The 24920-nt window shown below is 36.5% G+C and overlaps 1 protein-coding gene across 1 annotated transcript in view; it reads right to left on the bottom strand.

Moving 5' to 3' along the window:
- LPCAT1 (lysophosphatidylcholine acyltransferase 1) overlaps nucleotides 1–24920 on the bottom strand; it is a 65703-nt gene that overhangs the window by 20413 nt on the left and 20370 nt on the right. The window contains exons 6-10 of the mRNA XM_071553545.1: nucleotides 23736–23794; nucleotides 19958–19992; nucleotides 17378–17432; nucleotides 13791–13873; nucleotides 2601–2726 (exon numbers count right to left, since the gene is read on the bottom strand). Of these exons, the coding sequence (XP_071409646.1) occupies nucleotides 2601–2726; nucleotides 13791–13873; nucleotides 17378–17432; nucleotides 19958–19992; nucleotides 23736–23794 (358 nt within the window). The remainder of the gene's footprint in view (nucleotides 1–2600; nucleotides 2727–13790; nucleotides 13874–17377; nucleotides 17433–19957; nucleotides 19993–23735; nucleotides 23795–24920) is intronic.

Here is a 24920-nt window from a genome sequence, read left to right as displayed (position 1 = left end):
AAGGAGTCATTGATGGCCTAAAAGCCACTGCTCCATAAGAAAGCGGAACAACAATTAAAGCTAGAAAGTTCTTCTGGTTTATGAGCAAAGTACAAGCAGGAATTAGAACAAACAGAAGTTTGAAACAATAGAAACAAATCAATTCAAATTAGAACTCAAGGATCTCCTCGTAGGCAACTACCCTAAACCAGCTCATAAAAAGATGAGGACGAGACTTAATTAACTGTATTAACACTTCCTGAAGGAGAAGATAATCCAAAGACGTCTTTAGCAAGGAACAAAATCCAAACAAGATTCAATGTCTAGAGCATGGTAATAGATCCAACCTAAGTAAAAATAGAGACTCACTTTAAACAGTGAGGTAACTAATTATGCAACAAATCATCGAATGAAGCAAAGGATTTACAATGCATGAAAGCTGTAATACAGACTGCATATAGCTTAGTAACCAGCTCATTGGTCAGCCATAAATTATCAGTCTACAGAGAAGCATAACTGTTTGAGGACTAATAATGCACAATTTGAGAAGGTAAGTCTATGATCAATTTATCCCTTTGATAAAGCTGTCATTTTGCCACAGAGTTCAGTATGAGGCAGCTGAGTTTCAGCCAGCTGTATTGCTCTGCCAGCAGAGCCTGAGCTCTTCCTTAGATGAAGAATGAGATCTCACTGCTGTGGCTGCATGGCTTTTTGGACTGAATCCCATCCAGCTGAGCACAGACTATGCAAAATTTTACAGACAATGATAATGAATACTGTAGATACATAATGTGCACAGAAATAAATCCTCAGTGTAGCAAACTGAGGTGTAAGTTGATTTCAAAGAATCTAAACAAAGAATGAGTCTGAATTCATGTCACTATAGAAATCTTTTAAAACTGGATGTTACCTCAAAGGTATGTCATTGCTCATACACAAGTATTAACACCGTATGGAAAATCTCTGGTTAAAATCTACTGTTCCAGTTATTTAGGGATGCAAGTGGATGACCTTAATGCTTTCCTGGCCTCAAAACTTTTGAATAAACAGCAAAATGACTATATCTATCAAAAATGCATTAGAGATGAAGTCATATTACAATTCTTCATCCAACTGTGCCAAAAAAATACCATCATAATAGCCTTCTTATTGGCACATACCCAAATCCGGACAGGATATTTCAACAATGAATAATTGCTCAAACCAGAAAGGGAACTTTAGGGCTGCAGGGAACCTCACCCACAAATGTATGTAATTGTTTGAGGCCAAAACAAAAACCCAGAAAAGCATTATTTGAAAGAACAGCTTTAAATTGAGCAGACAGAAGCCAGACAACTTAACAAGAGGATTAAACTGAATCCCAGGATTATCAACTGCATAATAAGAGACGTGGGTGGTTGGTTTGTTTTGTTTGCTTTTTTATCTTAGTACTGTAAATTCAGAGCCTTTGAAACCAAGTGAGAGTCATTCTTTGTCCTTAGAAGTCTCTCCTATCCTAATGGAAGCCTTTTCAGATGGAGGTCCTGACAGTGGATTAATATATGTTTATCGTCCAAATGAATAATGTTTGCTGTCTTACACTCCTTATTCTCCAATACAGCTTGCTCTTATTTTCATTTATGTACACAAGCTGAAGACAAAAGAAAAATTAGTGAAAGGAAATAGAGTACAGAATGGAAACATAAAACTAAGTTCTATACTTTCCGGTGGTGAGATTAAAAAAATGAAAAAGGTATTTGCATATTAAAACAGTTAATAGGATGAAGCTGGATATTTAGTTTGTGGTAGTTCAATAGGATGACTGGAAGGAAATAGAGTACAGAATGGAAACATAAAACTAAGTTCTATACTTTCAGGTGGTGAGATTAAAAAAATGAAAAAGGTATTTGCATATTAAAACAGTTAATAGGATGAAGCTGGATATTTAGTTTGTGGTAGTTCAATAGGATGACTGGAGAAGCAGGAGAAAAATTGGAAAACAGCAGCAACAAGTTCTACTATTTGGTTTATGTGAATTTTTCAGGTTTGTTGAGGCTTTTCTGAAAGGTAAGGCCAGCAGGAAACGAGATTGGGAAGAGAGAAGAGAAGATCCATGCTGCATATACTGAGCTATAGTTTCATCAGAAAGTCCATCTGGTAGCAACCTACTCAGAAGATCAACAACCACACTGTGCTGCTTGGGAAAGGGTGACCCTCTGTCCTCACTATTATGAGGTTAATCCAGTCACAAGACTGCTATAGAAGCACTTGTTTTCCCTTCAGAGATGTCACAGGAAAAGGCAATTGACTCTTAACTGTATCAAATATTAGGAATCCCACAGTATACCTGACCTCTTCAGAAAGTGTCTTCTAGTTTTGCTTAGGAATGAATGCTTCAGACTCGCTCTGCTCACTTGTCAGATGAGAAATAAGAACTTTACAACCTACTCTACTCATTAGGGTTCAGGGGTGAGGCTTGCAAGCGAAGTATAGTATTGGTTTGATTTTATATTAGAGTTTCTCTGATTGTATTATGACAACATTCCATATATATATTCACAAATGCAATATTCTTATATGAAGGGAAAACTGTATAAACATAATAAATATGCACCTTACATATAAATATTGTATATGCTCACCCAAGGCTTCTCACAAGCTTTGCAAATTCTAGAAGACATGTATCTGAAGGCAGACGAAGTTGTCCTTCAGCCAAAGCTAGCTGACAGTCTTCAAATGTATAGTCTGTCACTGAAACTCCCAGTGCCCTTGAATAAACCAAAGAAACACCGTGAATGAGACAGTCTAAGAAAAGTGAACACAATCATCCTTTTTTTTTACAGCAAAAAACCCTGTCACAATTATGCTCTTTAGTCTAAAAAACTATGAGGGGCCCATAAAGGTACATTCACACAGATGGAATGAAATATAGTACTTGATCCATTGCAGAACATTTATTTTGACTTTATAAGTCCATCAAAGTATGCAAGAACAAAAGGGAAAAATTACGCAGTGAATACTTTCATAGACATATAAATTAATTTATATTTTCATATAAGTGAATAACAAAGAGTTCAACATTTTTAAATCTAGAAAAAATATATTTATTAATAGCTATATTCAGTATTTTTATTATTGATTGAGCACTGTTAGTGTAATCACCTGAGCAGAACAACTATTACCTTTAGGTAATACTAATATACGACAGATGACATTTCTCTATGAAGAACAACTAGCACATAACATATAAAAGCAAGTAGAGTTAATCTCCAAGCAAACACAAGTTATTTTAATGTGTATGACATAGAAAAGTAGAGAAAAAAATACTCCCAAGCCTTCATACACCAAACAATCAAGAATTCACTTTTGCTTTACTTTTAACTTGATCCTCTGTAGTAATAATAGCACCACACTACACTTCAAGGAAATCCTGACAGTGTAGCTGCCCTTCATTTGCTGTGCAAAGCTGAAAGACAGACATGTGGATTTGAAAGAGGCCTTTAAGATTTCAGTGTACAAACATAAGATAAAATTTAGGAAGCAAACACCAGTCCATATGAGTTACTCATCTGCCCTGACTTTCATCATACTTGAATTTACGTATACTAGTGAGGAACATTGTCTGCTTTATGCAACCATTTCTAGTTTTATGAAGCCTCACAAAATTGTTTTATTGACTTACCTTCATTCTTTTCATCTACAGTTTTCCTAGCTTACTGCTACCCACCTTTTCCATAGGTGAAGTTAATATACACTAATGGCAAGATTGATACAAAACCCCAAGGCACGACACAGTCCTTTTGGCTTTGATGAAAACTCTGCATTCAATTCTGTGCTTTACTAGAAATAGTTTCATCTGTACTGGCAGTTACTTCTCATGCAATAAACAACTTCTGTTAATCAGTCTCTTCCACCGAATCTCACTCGAAAGCCTTTGAATACAGATGTAAACAAGTGCCAATTCTCTTTTGTCCACTAATAATTATCAAACTTGAGGAATTCTAGTATGTTAGTAAGACATGCACTTAACCTTAAAGCTACTGATCAGGGTTCCTCTCTTCTCTTTAAGGCTGACAAAGTGGTATATCCAGGAAGGTCACTTCACTAACACATATTCAATAGTACCAAATACATCCAAAAGTAACTATTATTTATAAGCTATTTATGAACAAAAGAGGGATGTAGAAGGTAACGATCTTGGATGAATAGCCTTCCCCCTTGCCAAGAATAAAAGGAACAAAAGAGAAAAGCCAACTAAACAAAAAAGATACAGGTACATAGAAAAGTCATCTTAAAATCATGCAGACTGCTGAAGACTAGATTATTTCATATTGGTGATCTTAAGCAATTAAATTCAGTTCCTCAGAATTTTTCTCTTCTTGATGTGCTCCTGTTTCGTCTCCTACAAAGTGTCCTAGTAGTATTTGTAAATTACTAAACCACCTTAATGGAAAGGACAAGAGATTCTTATGCTACCTTACTTCATCCCATAGACTTAGGGTTAACGTATCAATGAATATTGTGTAAAATACAGAGGAAGAAGTCCCCCATGGTGTGGGGATTTAAATCCATTTTCAAGTTCAGCCTGACTTAGAGATCAGGCATTGAGAGTTTGTCAAGATTTCTGTTTTACAGTATTCAATTGAGTGTATTATACAAGATGAAATCACTGGTATTTTACAATACAAAATCAATTTTCATCAAAAGAACAAAAAGGAATGGATGAAGGAAGTAGAGACTATACTGCCAGTTGAGATTACTTCCTATTCCCTTCCTTTGTGCTGTCTGTGAACTCAGTCATCCTTATAGACCTCCATGTCAACTGTCAGTGAAATAGCTGAACTCCTAGGTCAGCAAGGACGTGCTACAAGCAGCATTATCCAGAGCAGTGTACACAAAAGAATGTGGTGATAAACGAACATCTTGTCCAGCCAAGCTTGTTGTACCAAAATTCATCAGTTCTAAAGGCCATAGTAGGTATGGCATGCAAGAGAAACCCACGAACTTACAGGCAGCAATCAGCTGAAGCACAGTGCAACTACATGGAAAAGGGGAAGCAGGTTAAAAATAAATTAAGAGAGAAAACTGAAAGGGTAAAGTGTTCCTCTGTTGCACATATTAGGAATCAGGAGAAGTGATAAAACATTTAACAAGTAAGATTCTGAAAGAACAAAAAAAAATTGCATTACTCAAACTGATTAAAGGTGGCAATTAAAATGAAGAGACTTAAAAAAAAACCCAACCCCAAAACCATATGCTCTCTCATGGAAAACAGAGAAGATAGACAAGTTAAAACATAACCATGAGGTGGCAAGCCAAAGCAAGAAACAATAACTTGTTAAAACCAAAAGCATGATGCTTTTCAAACACATGCAAAGGAAGATGACTAAGAAAGATCAGAGTACTCAGCCTGAGGGGAGGACTGAAAACTGACTGCCACCCCAGAACCAATGCCAGATTTCAATAACCTTCAAATAATGGTCCTGAATGTGTTGAAAGAGCCTAGCCAAAAAGGAAATAAAAAAACTCCAAACAAATAATCAACAATCAAACCCAAAATTAAGATACAGATCAAATTCCAAACAAATTCAGACTCAACCAAACCATAAGGGGAAAACAGAACCTTCATCTTTGTATAACTTTGTGCATCCATTAAAAGAGTTCTATTTGGGCCAGAAATATTGCTACCAGAACAGGAAAATTCCCAACACAACACCTGCATGTATGGTCAATGTCAACACATACACAAAATGGGATGAAGAAGAACAAAAGCAGCTTCACTTGTTCTTCTGCTGGCAATTTTGCAGCCGTCGGACTTAAAAATAAAGATAAATGAACTTAAACAGTGTATATATATACACATTCAGATTTGCACAATAATAAAGATCAGATGTAAAGAAGGAAGAAAGAACTTTTGCTCACAGCAAAGTTCAGTCATAGAATCAACCAAGGCCAGATGCAGTTCAAGGGGCTCTTGAGTTCAGAAGACAACTTACAAGCTCTATAGGGCTAGCAGTTTAAAGGACTTTGATTTCAGCCTAGAATGCTGAAGAAACTGAAGCTGGGGAACATATAAAGTTCATTATTTGTGCCAAGACTTGTGAACTTTTCAGTTTCTTAGAACAAAGCCTGCCACACTAGAGTTCTCTGTAAGGCCTCTCTCTACTTCAATTGGAAAAACAGAAGAAGAAAAAAGGTAATTTCAATCTCAGACACAAATCATGAGTGTAACCCTTATTTTTAATACTAGAAATGAAATTTTTCCTGGATCTTTATTTGAAAGCATTTTTTTTGCCTTCTTCTCTTTACAGTACCTCTGCTTTCACAGTCAGTTAATTCAGGACTGTTTTTTTAATGCTCAGCAGATTTGTATGGCGTGACACGTAGGTCTGGCTTGATATACTGAGACCTTTTTCCTCCCTGCTTTCCCTGAAATGCTGGCTATTTACCTTTCATGATATCATATTAATGAAATTTCAAAGTCACAAGTAATTTCAAAATAATAAACCCAAATAAAACGAAACCCCAGAAGCTTTTCTTTTCTACACACAATTTTACTTGTTATATCTTGACCTCTTACACCAAACAGCTCCCTATATCTAACACTGTGCAGTCATAATATAAAACGAATGCTCAACTTTCCCATTTTCCGCATACCAATCCACCATACATGCCAAAGGCCGAACATAAAACAGAAAATGACTGCTGTAATATTATGAAAAGTGAGAGAAAATAGTACAGGCAATATTGTGACATTTTGAATCTACACTTCAACAAAAACATTTTCAAAGTGTTTTACGTTGTTAATAAGCAGAACTGTGAACTAATCAAGAGAATATTTCACAGGCTGCTCAAAAAACTCTCTTCAAATCAGCTATAATCTTTATAAGGTGCTGAAAACATTAAGATTATATCAAATTTAGTATTTTTCATCATTATCTGATGTTCAGCAAAAATAAATACATAACACAGTGGACAAATAACTACAATTACTAGTAGTCATCTGTATTGGGATTTTCTGAACCAGAACCCACTTGTACCACTATGTATTAGAATCACTGATTAACCACATTTTCTTTTTAACAGTCTATCTCAGCTTTGATGGAGTCACTTTATGTATCTGGTAGTGAACGTCACAATTTTGTACATGTGTTAAAGACTTACTCCATTTAATTTCAGCTGATCTATTGTTCGGTGCTTTCTATTTCTTCTGCTATAGAATACCTTACGATGCATTTTCAGAACACTCATGATTTTGCTGACCTTCAAAACAATCTTCCACTATTTTTTTTCATCTTTTCACAAACTGATGAGCTTTTACCAATTTAGTTTTGGAAGACCAGGGTAGATAGTCCTTTTTCTCTCCCTGTGACATTCTCCAAGCAAATGAAGGTCTAGTCATGAGTCTGAAGTTCACATCAGGAACAGAGTATCTCATGACAGTTTAATTTTTAGACAGAAAAAGAAGCTGCCAACTGCTGCACTTCTCCCTGGTTGAAAATGGGTCATAGAATCATGGAATCAGTTGGGTTGGAAAAGACCTCTGAGATCATCAAGTCCAACCCTTAATCCAACCCCACTCTGATTGCTAGATCATGGCACTGAGTGCCACGTCCAGTCTCGCCTTAAAAACCTCCAGGGTTGGAGAATCCAACACCTCCCTGGGGAAGCCATTCCAATGCCTGACCACTCTTTCTGGAAAGAACTTCTTCCTGATACCCAATCTAAATCTTCCCTGGCAGAGCTTAAGCCCATGCCCTCTTGTCCTACTGTTGGTTGCCTGAGAGAAGAGACCAATCCCCACCTGGCTACAGCCTCCTTTCAGGTAGTTGTAGAGAGTGATAAGGTCTCTCCTGAGCCTCCTCTTCTCCAGACTAAACAACGCCAGGTCCCTCAGCCTTTCCTCATAGGACTTGTCCTGCAACTGTTGGTCTTGTAGAACTGCACATCACAAATCTTCAAGGGTGAAAAGCACAGCAGATTTTCCTTGTGTTGTCAGCATTCAAAAATCTAGCTCAAACCAGACTGCTGCAAAGTATTACTGAACTTTAAAAAATTTATTTCTTCCTTAAGAAAATAAATGTAGCAAGAACTGCAGTTAACCCTGTTCTGTAACTAAGTTTGTCCAACTGCCACACCTGCAGCACTCACAGAAATGAACAGAGCATACTATGTACGTCTCATCTCCATTTCTGTATGTCACCTGAAACGCAAAGCACAGAATCCTTTAGGTTGGAAAGGACCTCTGAGATCCTCCAGTCCAACCTTTGACCGATCACCAACTTGTCAACGAGACCACAGCACTAAGTGCCATGTCCCATTGTTTCTCGAAAACCTCCAGGGATGGCACTGATCCTCATGCCTCAGATGGTATAAAAATGCCAAAAAAAGGTCTTGAATTTCAAAGTTGAATGCTGAGCATCTGAACAATACCTGTGCAGAATCATATATGAAACTTCAGCCAGCACAGGCACAGAGCAGAGCAGTTTTTTCCAAAGTTAGATGTAACTGGCCACTGAACACAAATAGACATGAGATAGACCAGCAAGCCACTGTAAACCCACATCTCCTCAAGGCTACTCTTCAGCAACTAGTATTACTGTATCACATACAGAGGCAGAGATCACATATTGATGCTGTCAAAGCCTGCAAGAAAAAGATCCAAACTGATTTTGGCTATGTAGAAGATGAGAAAAGGTAAGATGGACAAAGAAGACTAATTTTTTCTTTCACCAGCGTGCTGGATAAAAGTATTCATTTCTCAAAAGCAAAAATGTAATGCTCATATGTCAAGTTGGTAAGTTGCTGCTCTAACTGTATGACATGCTCCAACAAGGGGAAAGTGATCCTGGCAAGCACTTGTCAGAGAAAACGTAAGGAAGACAAATGTTTTCAAGCTGCATGTCTAACACATGCAATTTAATTGATTTCAGCATCTACTGTAAATATAAAAACATGTCTCAAAATCTTTGTGTAAGTGACAAAGAAAAACAAAGTTCTTGGTAAAACTCAAACCAGACTATGACATTTTGGTATTTCTACAGGAAGTCTGCCATTCTGGGCTCACCAAAAGAGAAACTACAGAACTCCTGGACAGCATCACACATTTAGTTATAATGCTGAGCTTAATACTACAAAGATCAGAAAAACAAAATGTTCAAATCCAGAGTGCTGACAGAACTTTGGTTATGAAGTGCTTACAGTTTTGATAAACAAAGAAGAAAAGGTGCCCAGTTTCCATCAAGTTTCAGTTTAAACATCTGCCACATGCAATAAAAAACCTGATAAATTTGCAATATTTTAGCTTCTGTTTTTTCTCCAAATTTTACCACCTAAACCATATAATTCCCTATTTTGAAGATAGGCTCTGGAAGAGAAACTGAAACTAAAGGAAGACAAATTGTGTTTATGCGTCAGTAAGTGACCAATGGGCCTGTGTATAATTATCTAATCAGCTTACATCTGTAATTATGGGTGAGGTTACTTTAGACTTGCACCAAGAGCCTGAAGTGCAAATTTTCGCAATTACCTGCCTGCACTACTACTGGCTTACCTGTTACTTGAATTTTTGCAAGTAACTAGAAGCTGAGCAACTGACATCCTCCTTTTCAAACATATTTGAGGCCTAACAGATAGCAAGGTAACAAACTACCTTTTTTTTTTTTTCAAAGAGTGAGTTACCTACTTTTTCTTTAAAATAGAATTTAAATATCCTAAACAGTACTTTGATTACAACTACTACATGTCTTTAAGAATAAAGCTGCTAATGAAAATTAGGTGTTTAAGAATCTATTCAACAGACAAAAGGCTACAATCCCACAATGAAAAGAGGGAACCAATATATTTTTTTAGAGGAAAACACCACAAACAAATCACAAACAAAACAAAGTTTAAATAAGTATCAATAAATTAGAAACTATGATGCAGCGAAACAATACAGAAAAGTAAAGAAAGATAAAAAGTTGCAACTGATTCAGCTAAGAAGCATAAGAGTCTTTAAAGCATAAGAAAAAAAATAACTTACTGCTAGCTAAGGATAGCAAAACTGTCAAGAGCTGAAAAAAGTAGTGATGTAATAAATACTTTACATTAGGGAACAATTAAGATGACATATCTTATAAAGAAAATCAAGTACTTCCCAATGCTCTAGAGATGTTTCCTTTATCACTGAGAAATTTTTAGAAATAAATACTTGTGATGGCAAGGTCAAATTATTTGTTCCTCATAATTCTGAAAAAGCTGCAATTAAAATCTCAAGTGGCTGGCAGTTTTGTGATGCTACCATAGTTCCAATAAATCATGACTTAATATTTTGAAGAAAGAAAAAACAGTAACATCATAGGCCAGAAAGTTTGCCACTCAGCTAATAAATATATAGAAGAAGCTGTGGAAATGAATTAACAGGTCAAAACTACCTATTTGACTACCACAAACATAAGATGATAATAGCTTATGATCACAAAGATCAAAATGACAATTTTGCCTATATGATACAAAAGTGAGGCAATATATTTATTTACATGGTATGATTCACTAGCAGGGTGGTTTCAGAACTGTATTAAAGCAATAAAGAACACATGAAGTGAATCAAAGCTCAAAACAGCACCACGTTTTATTTACTGATTTTAAGAGAGAACCTGTCTGGACTGTTGCCATATTTAAAAGCACTCAACATTTTCTGTGACTTGAAAGTGACCCTAAACGCACTTTTTGACAGCATGTTGTGGAGGAGATGAGCACTGGCTACACAGAGTAGCAGTCAGAACAAGGGCAGAAAGACCAAACAAGACAGACTCATTCAAACAATATAGGTTATATGTGAAAATCAAATGCAAAGCAGGTAACTGAGAAATAAGTAGGGGATCATGCTGTAAACTGCAGATTAATCTAATCTGCACACAGCTTTTGTGCAGAGTAAGAAAATGACCCAAAGGAAGACAAGCATGTTCAGCAGCAGTGGCTATCCTGTTTGAGTAATTCCAGTTCTGATTATACAGATAATCCCCAAAACAAAAGAAACAGTGAGGCTGCAACAGGACTGCACATGATTCTAGATTTTTAGCTCAATGCTATTAAATATGTATCTGTCAATGAGAAAAAGGTTGAAGACCACAAACCTCAAAGTACTGGTCATCGAATAGGTGAGATGAAGAAATACTTTTAGAAAGAAACTTTGGACTTTTATGGATGCTGTAAAGCTTCTGAGGCTTGGATCTTACCCATCCTCCTGATGAGAAGGGCTGAAATGAAAGATAGCACTCCATGGTAGCACTGCAGGAAGCAAACAGCCGCTGTTGCAAGTGAAAGGTCTGCAGAAGTTGAACACCTTAAATTTCTTGTCTACCACGACAGTACCCTTTAAAAATGGAAATGTATCACCTGGGTTCTTGTGGAATTTGGTGACAGTTCAGTGCATAAATACTGAAACACTTTCCATCAAGACATCAGTTTGTATTATATTTGAATTAATTAAAACATGAAGGTCCTAAAAGAAGCAGGAAAGGGTTTTTATAGAATAGTAATCCAGACTGTGGAACTCCTGGTCATATAAATGAGATAATCATCCCCAGCTATGGTGGCTGTGGTATAACCCCAGCAGCCAACTAAGTCTGACACAGCTGCTCACTCTCTCCATTCCCTGGGGGGTAAAAGTGAGAAAACTCATGAGTTGAGATAAAGACAGTTTAATAGGGAAAGCAAAAGCTGCGCATGTAAGCAAAGCAAAACAAGGAATTCATTCACCACTTCTAGGCAGGCAGGTGTTCAGCCATCCCCAGGAAAGCAGGGCACCCTCAGACATCAGCGACTTGGGAAGACAAGAGGCATCCCTCTCAATGTCCCCCTTTCCCTCTTCATCCTCCAAGTCTATATGCTGAGTGTGATGCCGTATGGTATACTCAAGCTATACATATAAGTGAACAGGAACTATCTAGAGAACCCCATCACTGCACCTGTGGCTCCTCATGGAAAAGCTTCAAACTAGGTTAAACCAAAAATTCTCCAGAGTCAACAAGCAGAAGCAGCATAAGAATTGGACATCTTGTCAAATGCCTTGTTCAAGACATAATAGAAGCTGTTCACAAGACAAAATTATTATGAAAGCAAAGAATTTTGGAAGTGGAAACTACCTATTGCTGCATTCAGCAACTTCCATCAACTTCCCTTGAAATCAGGAGCAAGACATAAGGTTTCTACAACACTGGTTTTAAACTCACATTATTATTTGGGACTGCCACCTCCGATGCTGTAAAACATCCAGTATGATCAGACTCTTTGTCCAGAAAAATACGAAAAAAATATGGGAAAGGAGGGGAAAGCAGACATCTAAAAAGACCCTGATCCCTTGACAACAAAATATTACGCTGCCACCAACTGAATCTTCAAGAAAAGCAAGACAAATATACATGAAGCAACAATAGTGTCCTTTATTCAGCAATTCAGGGTGCAGTGCTAGCACTAAACAGCACCTGAGGTACTTGAGTTGGAACTGCTACAGCTCCAGAGCAGTCTGACAGCATCTGAGCTGGTATCTCCTGCACCAAAAGTCATGAATAGACTGAGAAAGTCTGGAGAACTGCCACTAGGAGTAGCCATCTGGAAGCAGTCAGAAGTAAATAATTTTTGACTATGTTGATGTTTGTTCCTCTACAGTTATCCATGGTATCCAGGCATCAACATTCTGTTTCATTCCTATCTGCATTTTAACTTGAAAACTTGGATATCCCAACACATTTACTTTCTCATTCACATCAACACAGCATCTACAGTCCCTTCTTCATCTCAAAGCAAGGCATATTTGGTATCCCTCACTCTAACAGTCTTCCCTTTAGACCTGCATCCCACTTCTGTTAATACTCTAAGGTTGATTCACATAGATCCTTTTGGTTTTGTCTCTTATGAGAAATGTTCAAGTATTGATCTATTGTTTTATTATAGTACTAACATCTTAAGGAAAACTCACAGACCTGTGTTTGTTCTGTCTATAAACAACAGAAGAATTATCAGCTACAAATTGGCCTTTGGCTTAAACCGGTAACTTAGAAACAGAAGAGAAGTTGCACAAAGGAAATTCAGATTTCACAAGTTCTTTCAAAATCAGTGTTACGAAGATTCAGAAATATCTCCAGAGTTATCAGTGAGCACTTGCTGTAAATACCAAAAAGAGTATCTACTGATTAATGGAAGATTTACAAAAAGGACAAAGAATGAATAAGCCAGAGAGGTTAATCAAAAATACAATGAAAGAGTGGAAGTACCCAATGTCGCTTTCATTATACATCATAGACAAGTGTTCTAAGTGTTGTCACATGAACATTCAACTTCAATTCATTTGCATTGTATCAGTGCTCTGTTTGCAACAGAAGTGGCTTTCCTGTGCTTTACTGTTCAAAATAACCACAGGCTATGAACATATCAAACTATTCTTGACCTCTCTAAAAGAGTCACAGCTTAGAATGCAACCATAATAGCCTAAAATTTGGTTACATTAGCTTTCCTAAAGTTCAACTGTGCCTTTTGCCCAAAAGACTAAATACCCACAGGAGCAAGCAGAACCAGCTGGTTAAAGGAAGACATTAAAAAAACCCCAACCAACCAATCAAAAAACGAAAATCCAAACCCACCAACTCCTACAGTTCTTGCTGTATTTGTGGTTCCCTGGTCTCCTCAGGGAGGAAGGCAACTGCTCTGTCAAAGTTACACACACACTACTGCAGACTACAAGCTTCTTTGCAAGCAGGCAACTACACTGACTGGATTTTGCGATATTTTCTTCAGCTTAAAATTAAAATCACACATCTATCTATTTTTATTCTGTATTACAACATACTTACTCTGCCATTACACGTCTGACGTTATTGGCATATAACACTGGATTTTTTCTTTCTTCTTCTGAAGGAATATACACAGGTAGAAACTGCATACAGAGAACTGAATTATACCAAAATATTTAACATTTTAAACAAGCTCTCTTATAGCATTATGGTGAAAATTGTATACAGTTTGGTGTTACTTACAAAAATATATTAACAAAAGGACTACAGCAAAAACCAAAAATTGAACTTTTAAATGCTTAAGTATATGTCATACTTCTAGAAATTCACATAACATTGATTGTATTCATTTCTTACCTTACGGAATGTGAGCAAAGTTTTATCTTCATTTCATAAGTGAGACTAGGAATTCTTAAACAATTTACAAGTATTAGTATTGTCTTGCATAACCTTTCTTTTACATATTTTTGCTCATCTCTTCCCAGATAACCAAAAAAAGCACCCGCTACATGAATATTGTTCTACAGCTTAAATATTTAGAACTCAAATTCTCAGGACATCAGGTATTTACTGTTCCCCTTACACAGTTTGAAATCATCTATGATTGCTTAATGTACACATCTCAAGTGTTTTTATCTTCTACTGCTGGAGGTTTTGAAACATTTATGCTTTCAAATTGGACACCAGTCATTAATATTCAATTGAAAGAAAAATTCTAAATAAGTGCAGATGGCTACAGAATGACAGAACAGTTGATGTTGGAAGAAGAAAAAATAAACTAGAACTGCTGGAGACCTGCAACAGAAAAGGCACCTTTCAGAATGGAGTGGCCTATATTAAAAGACCTTCCAGCTTTTGGCTGTTTTTAGGGTCCTTTGCAAAATTATGTAAGCCTCAAGAAGATGGTCATTGTTACCTACAAAAATCCTCAAAATGTTGCATTTCTGCCAAGTAACTAACTTCTCAGATAGGAGGTACAAAAAGGGATCACTTTGAACCCCAACCCTGCTTAGTATCAGAAAGACAAGTTCCTTCGTAGTGCAAAACAATGAGATAATTTATGCACTAAATGAACAAAATTCTCATAATTCTGTGGAAAGCAGAAACCAAAACTGTAAGAAGCTTAGTTATAGTTCATATAATTATCTATGGGTAGTAAAAAATGGGAATTATGATCCAGAAATTTCACACTGATCTTTAAGACTGGGGAATAAATATGAAGCTTATAATTTCAGGAAATATTTCTTAATAACTATGAAGTCAGCTGTATTTTCAGAATTATATAATGGTTTGATCAGTAGTATCCAAATGGTGCCATTAGATGTTTTTCTGTTTCTTATAACAGACAAATCTTGAATTTATTTTGGGTTTTGCTGGAGTCTTCCCTATATGCACCACTGCAACAGAAAACATATGACTCCTGTCTTCTAGGTTTACATAATAAGCAGATATACCAGTAATATACAAAAAGACAAAGACTGTGAAATTAAGAGATGGAAAGACTGTTCCTTCAATTTCCAAGCCCCATCCCATTTCTTTGAGCTGCAAAATGCTGTCAAGTTCTTCATCCAAACACTGGAAAAGTTTGAATATGAGGTGATTTCGGAGGTGTTCTATGTGTCTGTGCCTAACTCGATATAAATAGCACGATCACTGCAAGAGCACTAACAAAACTAGGAGAACTCTCAGCTGCTGCAGACTCTGATGGATCTATGAACACTGAAGCTGACAGGCCAGCAAAACAAACTGACATGAGGCAAAACAATCTATGTGTGCAGACAATCCTGTCTCCATTCTTCTTCACAATACTGCTTGCAAGCCAGTTCCAAGCACAGGGCGGATAGATGGGCCAATTTTACAGAAAACTTTTATAAAACACACATAGATGCTGGCTGCTTCTCAATATATATACCAGATAACACATATGGTATGCCAGAACATACATTATGTGTAGAGGAGCCCAGACTACCTAACTTTGGGTCCTGATTGCTGGCTGTTAAACCCTACCAGCTATCATTTAACCAAAACCACACCGACATGCAGCTCTGTTGCAGGTCTCCCTGAGTTACTGGATCATCAGCACTAACTGTGGTGATGCCTTAGGCTGGTTGGTATCTGCTTGTATCTCTCCGCTGGTGGAACAGAGCAGGAGTAAAAACGAACAAACCAGGGTTAAAATATGACTTTGAAGACAGAACAACTAATTCTTTCTCCATGTTCCTGAATCTGCCATGCTTCCTTACAAAAACAGATTCCAAGTAGCTCAAGTATTCTTGCACCATACTTGACAGTCTCTCTGCTCCTCTACCCTCTGCCAGCTCCTGCTTTAGTATGGAGGATTTCAGAAGGTCACTAGTTTTCTTTTTTTATTAAAGACTACCAAAGATTGTTACTTGTTATTATGCATGATCTGTAAGAGCTACAGAATCACAGCACCTGTCAGCAGCTGCTGCCGCCTCAAAAATCCAGAAAGCTCAGCAGTGCTCACTTCTGTGTGAAAGAACACATTTTACTTGACTAGGGCAGGAAATTGTGTTTCTGAGAGAGTAAAAGTCCTGACAACCCGCTGGTTTGTCTTATCCCTGCAGGAGGCAGTAACTCCCTGACCTTTCTGCAAAAAACAGGCCACTGATTTGGAAACCAGACTTTTTTTTTAATATATGCTATTAACAGGTGACAATATCCAACTAAACAGATAACACAAACTACAGATTTCTGCAACAGGTACAACAGTTCAGTGGCTGGCATTTTGCACATTCATTAGTTTTGAGAATAACTGCATAAATAAGCAAACACAGAGCAATGATAAGTACTGTGATTAGCATGCATTATATGTCACTGCTGTAACACAGTGTATGTAAATATGCAATAGTTCTTCCTACTGATTTACTCTGCCATCAGTTCCATCTGTCAGAGCTAAATAGCTGCTTCATTATTCAAAATTCAAAAGAATTGCAGAACATCTGTCAAATATCCTATATAGCACTTTTCAAATACTGTAATTGTCCACAAAAAATGTAATTACTCTGTAAAAGGCATAAGAACAACAATTTAAAAGGAATGGCTTTAATTGTTTTTGTATTTTCACTACAATAGTCTTCAGCCTTAGGATCACAGTGTTTACCTCAAAACAAATTTAAGACTACAGATTGATTTTCTTTGTGTTTTCTGATTTCACATTCTGACCAGTGCAGCCTAATAAAAAATTAGCCAGACATTAAATAACCTATCTGGCATACAAGAAACCAGACACAACTTGTCTCTATAAGACAGTCCTTAGTTTGTACAACAGCAGTTTGTACATTCACACACTTGGATGTCTAACATACAAAGTTGGTACACTACTTGGAATAGGAATCAGCCTATTAAAAGACAAGAAATTTGTTCACAAAAGACTCTGAACAGAGTCAGAAATTTATCTACTCAATTTGAATCAATAAGAAAGGAAAGCCCCAAGCCAAGGAGAAAACCGTGTTTTGCTATTCCATTTTTAAAATTGTTTTCAGATATGGAAACCATTTGTCTAAAATATAAGTGGTATTTTAAACTGGTTTTACAGACATACATACAAAGTTTCAATGCCAACTTTTACTACAATATTACATATTCTGAAACTGCTCAGAATAAACTGGTGTTTTTTTACTGACCTCGATTTCCACAGAATTGTGTAACTGACATAAGGTAAGCCACAGAATTTCAAACCTAAGAGGGGAAAAAGATAGGAAAGGATGGAGGAAAAAAATATTCATGTAGTGAAACAGTAGTACATTATGCTCCAAAGTCTTCAAGTAGCATCACTATTTGTAAGTATGATCATATTCAGATAAATTAACAGAAAAGGACTTTTAAAGTACTTCTACACATTACATTCTGTAAGGCGCAACAAAAGCAGTTTACACTGAATTTGTGTCTTTAAAAAATACTCAAAAACAGAAAGACAAACAGTAAAAGATAATGTATGCATAATGTGTAAAGAAAGAGTAAGTCTGTTTCAGGAAAATGCTGTCTTCAGCATAGAGTTTTCAAGATTAATTATAACCTCTGAGATTTTATCATTACCTTGGTTTGGAATCAAAGTTCATTATACCACAGAAGTCAGTTAATGAAACTATACGTGTGTTTTAATAGCCTAAGATACAAGATCAGTGGAATCAACTTGACCTTAGAAAGCATTAAGATTCAAATCCAGGAAAGGATTTGGTAAATCTAAATTAGGGAGCATTGTTAGCAACCCCATTTTTATACAGTATCTAGGCAGTTAGAGCAGTCAATCATTGTGAGGGGAGGGCTGGTCAAAATCCTCTTACACAGAGAAACAGCAGCTCCTAGAAGCAAAACCCTACTCATTTTGTTATATACTCATACAGGAGTGCAAAACATTTCCCACCCTTCTTTCCTACTGAACTTCCAACACATTAAAGCAAAGAAAAGGATCAAGAACTACAGAAGAACCTGTGACGTGAAGTTTATGTCACTGATAGGAAACATCCAAGTCTGGCTTGTAGGTCCTTGCCCAAGAGCATTAAAACCCTCAGTAAATTACAAGTCAACTTTTCTTTCTGCCAATTCTCTGTAATCTTGAGATTAAACCTTATATTTATATAAAAATGTAAAACTGACAGAACCTGTACCTAACTCAAGTCTAATGTACAGAAAATTTCAGTTGTATACTATAGACATTCTTTGTTTTCAAGGTAGTCAGTTGATCTACTCTGCATACCATCAAACTAGTGAAAACATTACTTTCAATAAGTAGAAGAAAGTGTATAGGTTTGCATGTGACAAGTTTTCAATCCATTTTATAGGCTACAGCACCTTCGAACAAAGAGAATACTCCTGGATACAGCAACATTTCCAGATTAAGTTTTGGCTAACACTAAGACAGAAGAGAGACATTTGCTGAGGAAAAACTATTAGGCCTAAGAGTATTTTCTGCTAAAACATCAGAAGCACATTTTAGGTCACTCAGGAGAATTAATCCTAATTAAGTAAGGCTGTAATTTAAACTGACCCAGTCAATTTGTATAACATCATATGCTGCCTCAGATTCAGCTTTAATTTAACTTTATTAGCAGAGGTCAGCACTTCAGAATAAAGGTTTTGTAGACATTAGAGTGATCTGAGGCAACGCATCTACAAGTTCCTTCCCTCTTCTTCCTCATTTTATGTGTTCTTCACTCCTCAGTTAGGACACTAAGCTGGAAGTAACCTACTGACCTTTCTCCTCTATGGCTGAGTTACTTTTTCAGGTGAACTGCAGTGCAAATGCAAGGGAAGAGGTAGGAGCTCACAAGAACAGAAATCTCTTCATGCAGCAAATGCTGCAGTGCCTGCTTATGTTATACACTACCACAGATTCACCTACTTCTGATGTGATAAATTAATTGTAAGCTGAACTTTTAAATGTTATCTATGGTTTCCTCAACTCTGCAAATCTAGTCACGTCCTTAATTAGAACTGGTTCCCAAGTGCAGAACTAACTGACAAAATTCTAAATTACTCAAATCTTAGCTAATCCCAATGGTTTCCTTGTTGCTACTAAAATATAGAATCTCTGGTGGGACTTTTAAAATAATACAAGGCATTAAGCATAGAAGTCAACTCCCCTTTAGTTAGGGTTCAAAATTTCCTGTTTTCATCTTCACCTAAACATTTTAAATTTCTACTCACATCCCAACATGAAAATAATGCCTTTTTTTTTTTTTTTAAACGAGCAGGAACGGCTTCATTTAGTATTTTACATTACATGAATTTGCTAAAGGACCTCTAGAATAACATTGTTTAAAAAAAAAATGAAGTTACATTCAGGCAAGATAATGGAAACAGTATCTCCAAATTCTATGAGAGATTACTGTTTCTGTGAGACTCAGCAACTTTAAACAATAGTCCTCCAGACTTTATGCCGTAATACACCAAATCAACTTGCAGGCAATAAAATTTGTAGAGCAGAAGCAAGCTGTTGTACTTCAGGCACTTTGCTAAGAAAAAAAAAATAAAAAATTTGAAATAAAAACCTAAAATCCCTTCTGCAAACCAACAAAATCATAGCAGCAGAAGTACAATAGCTATACCTGGATTTTTTAGGAAATCATAGACAAAAGATAAATTAATCCTAAAGCACAATCCAATAACCAGCAATTGGTTGACTACATATGCCTGGAAGCCATGTAAATAAAAACTAACAGAGGAAAGCAATCATGATACAAACAATAACACAAACCACTTACGCTCCTGGCCCTTGCCACGTCCATGTGATTGTGTCCTAAGAAAAGAAGTATGACAGCTGCAATTAATTACTGCATTTACAATTTTTTACATTGCAGACAGCTTAACTGACAACATATGACTGAAAAGTTTTCATGGAAATTCCAATGCCAACTTTCTTTGTGAAAATTCTTAACCCTGCTAGGAATCAGCCTATCTTTTACATGGCTAGGAAATACCCAGTAACACAGCTCTTAAACACCAAATACCCACATTCATAAAACATTTAAAGATCCAGGTATTGTTCAAAGGCTGTTATGCTTAAAAAAGAAAGTTACTTACTGTAAGCTGATGTTCCTTGATACACACAGTCTATGTGTATTTTCTTAATCCACTCTGCTTGACAGAGTGCCCCTACAGTGTACATGGATGTCCCAGCAATATATATGAACACGAACATTCCTGAAATGTCTGGGGCCTGTGGAGATGGCTGTAAAGAGCTCTGCTCAACTGACATAGAGCACAAGGATGGGTAAGTCCTTGTTTTTACCTCAAAGAGTATTTTCCCAGCTGCCTTTTAACAGCCACCATCCATCCACCTGCCTGATTCAAGAATCAAAAGATACAGTCTGAGACATCTAAACCTACTAATTTACTCTCAGGCAAATGTATGTATGTATGGCCAAACTTTGCAAATGAAGATTTGCTCTCCCCATGTGGGTGTGCCCTTCCAGCCTGCGCAGTGGATTTTTTAGGTGAGGCACAGCGTGCACAGAACTGGCCCCACTGTTTAAGTCCTAAGGTCCATTTGCCACGGCCGAGCGAGCTTGGACAGTGACAGTGAAGCCCTCGGGACTGTCACAGCACCCAGTGCTAACCGGGACTGACTCTGCCGAGCATCCGAGATCTGATGGGATCGGATGGCAGGGAGGCATTGAACTGCCAGGGGACAGTCCTCACTAAGACTCCAACTCAGATCCTTGGGATTCAGAGTCCAGAGTGCTCTCCTTTACACCATGGGACCGCCCATTCTCAGGCAAAACCAGCAGCACTTTTGCATGGCCAAAATGAGCACTGTGTGAAACACCAAGAGATGACAAATAGCAATGAAAAAAGTGAACAAGATGCAAAAAGGGAACAGAGATTGGAAAGGAATATATAACATATAACAGGCAACAGGAAGGAATATGACAGTAAAAGTCATCACATTTTTAACTGTAAGACTAAGAAATAGCACAGGAAAAAAATACAGTACTTGGAGACCAGATTTAAATGTAGAAGAATCTAAAAAACTGAAAATTAGCTCTAATCTAACTGGTAAAAAAAGTTCAAGTCATTAGTGGTAACACAAGAGAACTCATTAAATTCAAGTTTCCAAAAGACCAGAACAGAAAGATATTTATTTCAACTTACTGAAAATGTTCCAGTTCAATTCTATGCTACCATCCAAACCTATTTCAGGGAGTTTAGCTGATCACATGTGCCAAGACCAGAAAAAAAATCAAGTAAAACTGAAGTTTTAATTATCATTTAGAGGAGAAGGTCATCACAAGTAAAAATAAAAGAAAGCAAACACATTCATAAAAGGTGAAAAATGTGATTTATGTGATAAAATAATTATCATATTCTGTTTGACTAAAACCAGCATCCCAGTAGAGCAGGTATACTCAAATGCAAGACTTTACTCATCTATACTGTGGAACTCAGAACTCCGAATGTAGATCAGAGCAGGTATTTCAAGCAAAAAGCAGGGGGGGTGACTGCACACAATGCACATCTGCAATCCACTGGCTAAGCAAAAATCTTAGGTTCCTTTCTAAACCTAGAATTATAAGCAGCAGTTAAATAAGACAACAAACATGAAGCCAGGGACAATTAAAGTTTGCTAAAAACGGTGTCCTAGTGTACAAAAAGCAATATTGCCTTCCTACTCTGTTGTTCTTATATGTGTTATGGTATAATCCCAGCTGGCAACTAAGGTACCACACACAGCTGCTCACTCACTCCTCTTCCACCAGGGTGGGCAGGAAAATCGGGAAGAAAAGGTAGACTTTGGAGGTTGAGATAAGAATAGCTTAACCATCGAAACAAAATAATCTAAATCTCCACCCTAACTAAAATAAACCTCACCATGTATCACATTATATTCCTCCTTTTCCTCATTCTAATTCTGATGCAGCTCTTCTGCAGCCCCCAAGCTAATATAAAAATCAAATCATAGCAATTAGTGCCCGCATCATTAATGCCTAGATCTTAGAAAGGCCTCTAGGAAGTAGACCTTAAATGACTCAGTAAGGCACTGAAAACTAATAGTTTCGCAGCAATTAAAAGTAGTAGGAAAAAGTAAAGTCCCACATACAAATTCATGCCAGTTCATAATGGATATCTATACAAATAGTTACTGTTTCTTTTATGGCATTTTTCAGTAACGCAAAAGGATTATGAAAATTTTCATTTGCATTTATATTGATTTACTTTGATTGTTAAAAGCTCACAATTTCTGTTAATGAAATGTTAGGAATATTTAATATTAATTTACAAACATTGGAGTTGGACCAAGGGTTGGACTTGATGATCTCAGAGGTCTTTTCCAACCCAATCGATTCTATGATTCTATATTATGTACTAAAGGCAATAAGAACATCTCAGAATGCAACTGGATTTTTGAAGGTATTTACAAATTAACATTTGACAGCTTAACATGAACAAAAGTTACAAGGTGCATTTAAGGCATGTGCATATTTGTCATTTTAAATGGCAGTGCAATCAAATTTGTAAAATATTTTCAGAAAAGAATCTTTCTTCCTGAAATTAAAACAATTACATAATGAAAAGTCCCAGGAAAATCTGCTACAATACACTGTTATTCTTGTCACAGCATCTGCAAAGATAATTTTTGGGTTTGTTACTGCAAACCAGTTGACTGCCATCACACCTTGCAAAGAGCAAAAGGTGGTCTATGTATATCAACTTTGGGTTCTTTTCTTTTTTAATCAAGCATATGTGTTATATCAACCTGTAAGTTGACAAACAGAACAATGGATGGCAGTATTTATAAGCAACTCAGGCACCAAGAGGAAACAAAATCCTGCCTTAGAAAAGGGGTTATTAATGGGTTTAGGCAAAGAGAGATCTGATGTGACATGCATCAGCAGAGAGTCATGGTAGGCTCATTTTTACTTCTGACACTCTTCACACCCTCCACAGCAGGCTCAAATAGAAACTTCAGATATTGTAAATAAACACAATCATTTGCATTTTACCTGAATCTGGTTTATACTGAAGGACTACTCCAAATTAGTTATTGTCTAGCATTCCTTAGTCAAGTGCACAGTCAATGTAAAACACAGACAAGATGATACTTCATAAAGGTGCAAAGGTCCCCAACACATTAGACTATATAATCCAGCTATTAGTGTTAATTCAGGGCTAACACACCCAAAGGTAGGAGGTGCAGAAGCATCTTCCAGCTGTAAATAACATTAAGAAAACTCTCCAGCAGTAACATGGGAGCTCGTGGCGTGAAAGATCCTGGACAGAAACTGACATTTGCCTCATTTGTACAGTACTTCTTGTAACAACCTGAAAAACTTTCTGAGTACTGTTTAGGAGTAACCTCATAAAAGCAGAAACATTTAAACTGTCTCAGACTACCTGTATTGCTTAAGACTTGAGGAATACAGACTTAGACAATAAGCACTTAATGATTTTCAAATTTCTAACCCCAAAAGACCTCAGAAGTACAGATGTATTTAAAGTAAAATGCTCTGAATTTCCAACCGCACTGCAAGCTGAACTTACCAGTTTGTTTGGATAACGTAAAACCACTGGCTGTACAGGAACTCCAGGAATAAATGCTCCTAGAAGGCACATATGACACATAATTACTTTATAGTGCATTTTGCTACAGAAGAAGTTTACTGCAGCAAGAAAAAAATTATACAATTAATGAGCTGATAGGAATTAGTTGATAGTGAAAAAATAAGATCTGAAAGTAGCCTAAAAAGTAATTGAAAAAGCGAGCAATGAAGAATGACAATGTATATCCCTCTTTTCAGCAGATAAATAATTAAAAATGCTTGCTTATGTTCTCTAAATTATCCCCTAACACTTACATATATTGTCATGCACACCTGTCAAAGCTCACTACCAAATTCAGCTTGATAAATGGTTAAAAAACTACGAGTATGTGAAAGATAATTAAATCAATATATTCACCATGGTCAAAAATATTTTTTGGTGAAGAACTCAAGCTTTCTTATGCAAAGGAAGCTTTTTATTTTTATCTGAGCAACAACAATTTATAGGTAATTTATCATCTCTGAAATAACAGAATTAATGTAACTTCTATTCTCTAGCTATCAAAAAATCTAAGAGTTATAAAATATTGTGCTACAGCTACTATACAGATGTACTGCTTAATTTCATTTGAAAATTACAGTTCTGATTAATCAGTAGCACAAGATCTATGTCATTTGCTAAGCATTTTCTTGGTTTCTAGTACACAGACTGGCTAAGTGTGATGACTATCCTGCTCAAGATTTCACTAAAGATCTTTTTCTCATGAAGAAATTAAGACAGCTTACTCAAACTATGGTACTTATAACAATTTACTAAGTTCTTCCTAACACTCTGATTAAAATTAAGAACCAAATGATTGAAGTATACTGTATTCTTAGCATTACATTTGCTTTACAGAATAATTTTTGAGAGAAAAAAGTAGTAATTGTTAATGGAGTATAAACATTTTTAAATGAAGTTTGTCTGAAGAGAATCCTGCTGAGATTTGTGGCCAGATGTACTTTCTGTTCAGTCTCGAAGAACATCTTAAGTAACTTTTGAAATAATCAGAAGCTGACAAAATCTGAGTGGTAGATGACAACACTATCACTTAAACAAAACAAGAATACCTTGATATCACTATCTTGCACAAACATAAACCCAAAAAATCTGCAGTTAAAGAGTAAGCAGGATAGACCATATGAG

This window comes from Pithys albifrons, chromosome 4, assembly GCF_047495875.1.
Source record: "Pithys albifrons albifrons isolate INPA30051 chromosome 4, PitAlb_v1, whole genome shotgun sequence".
Lineage (NCBI taxonomy): Eukaryota > Metazoa > Chordata > Aves > Passeriformes > Thamnophilidae > Pithys > Pithys albifrons.
This window is presented reverse-complemented; position numbering and strand designations above follow the sequence as displayed.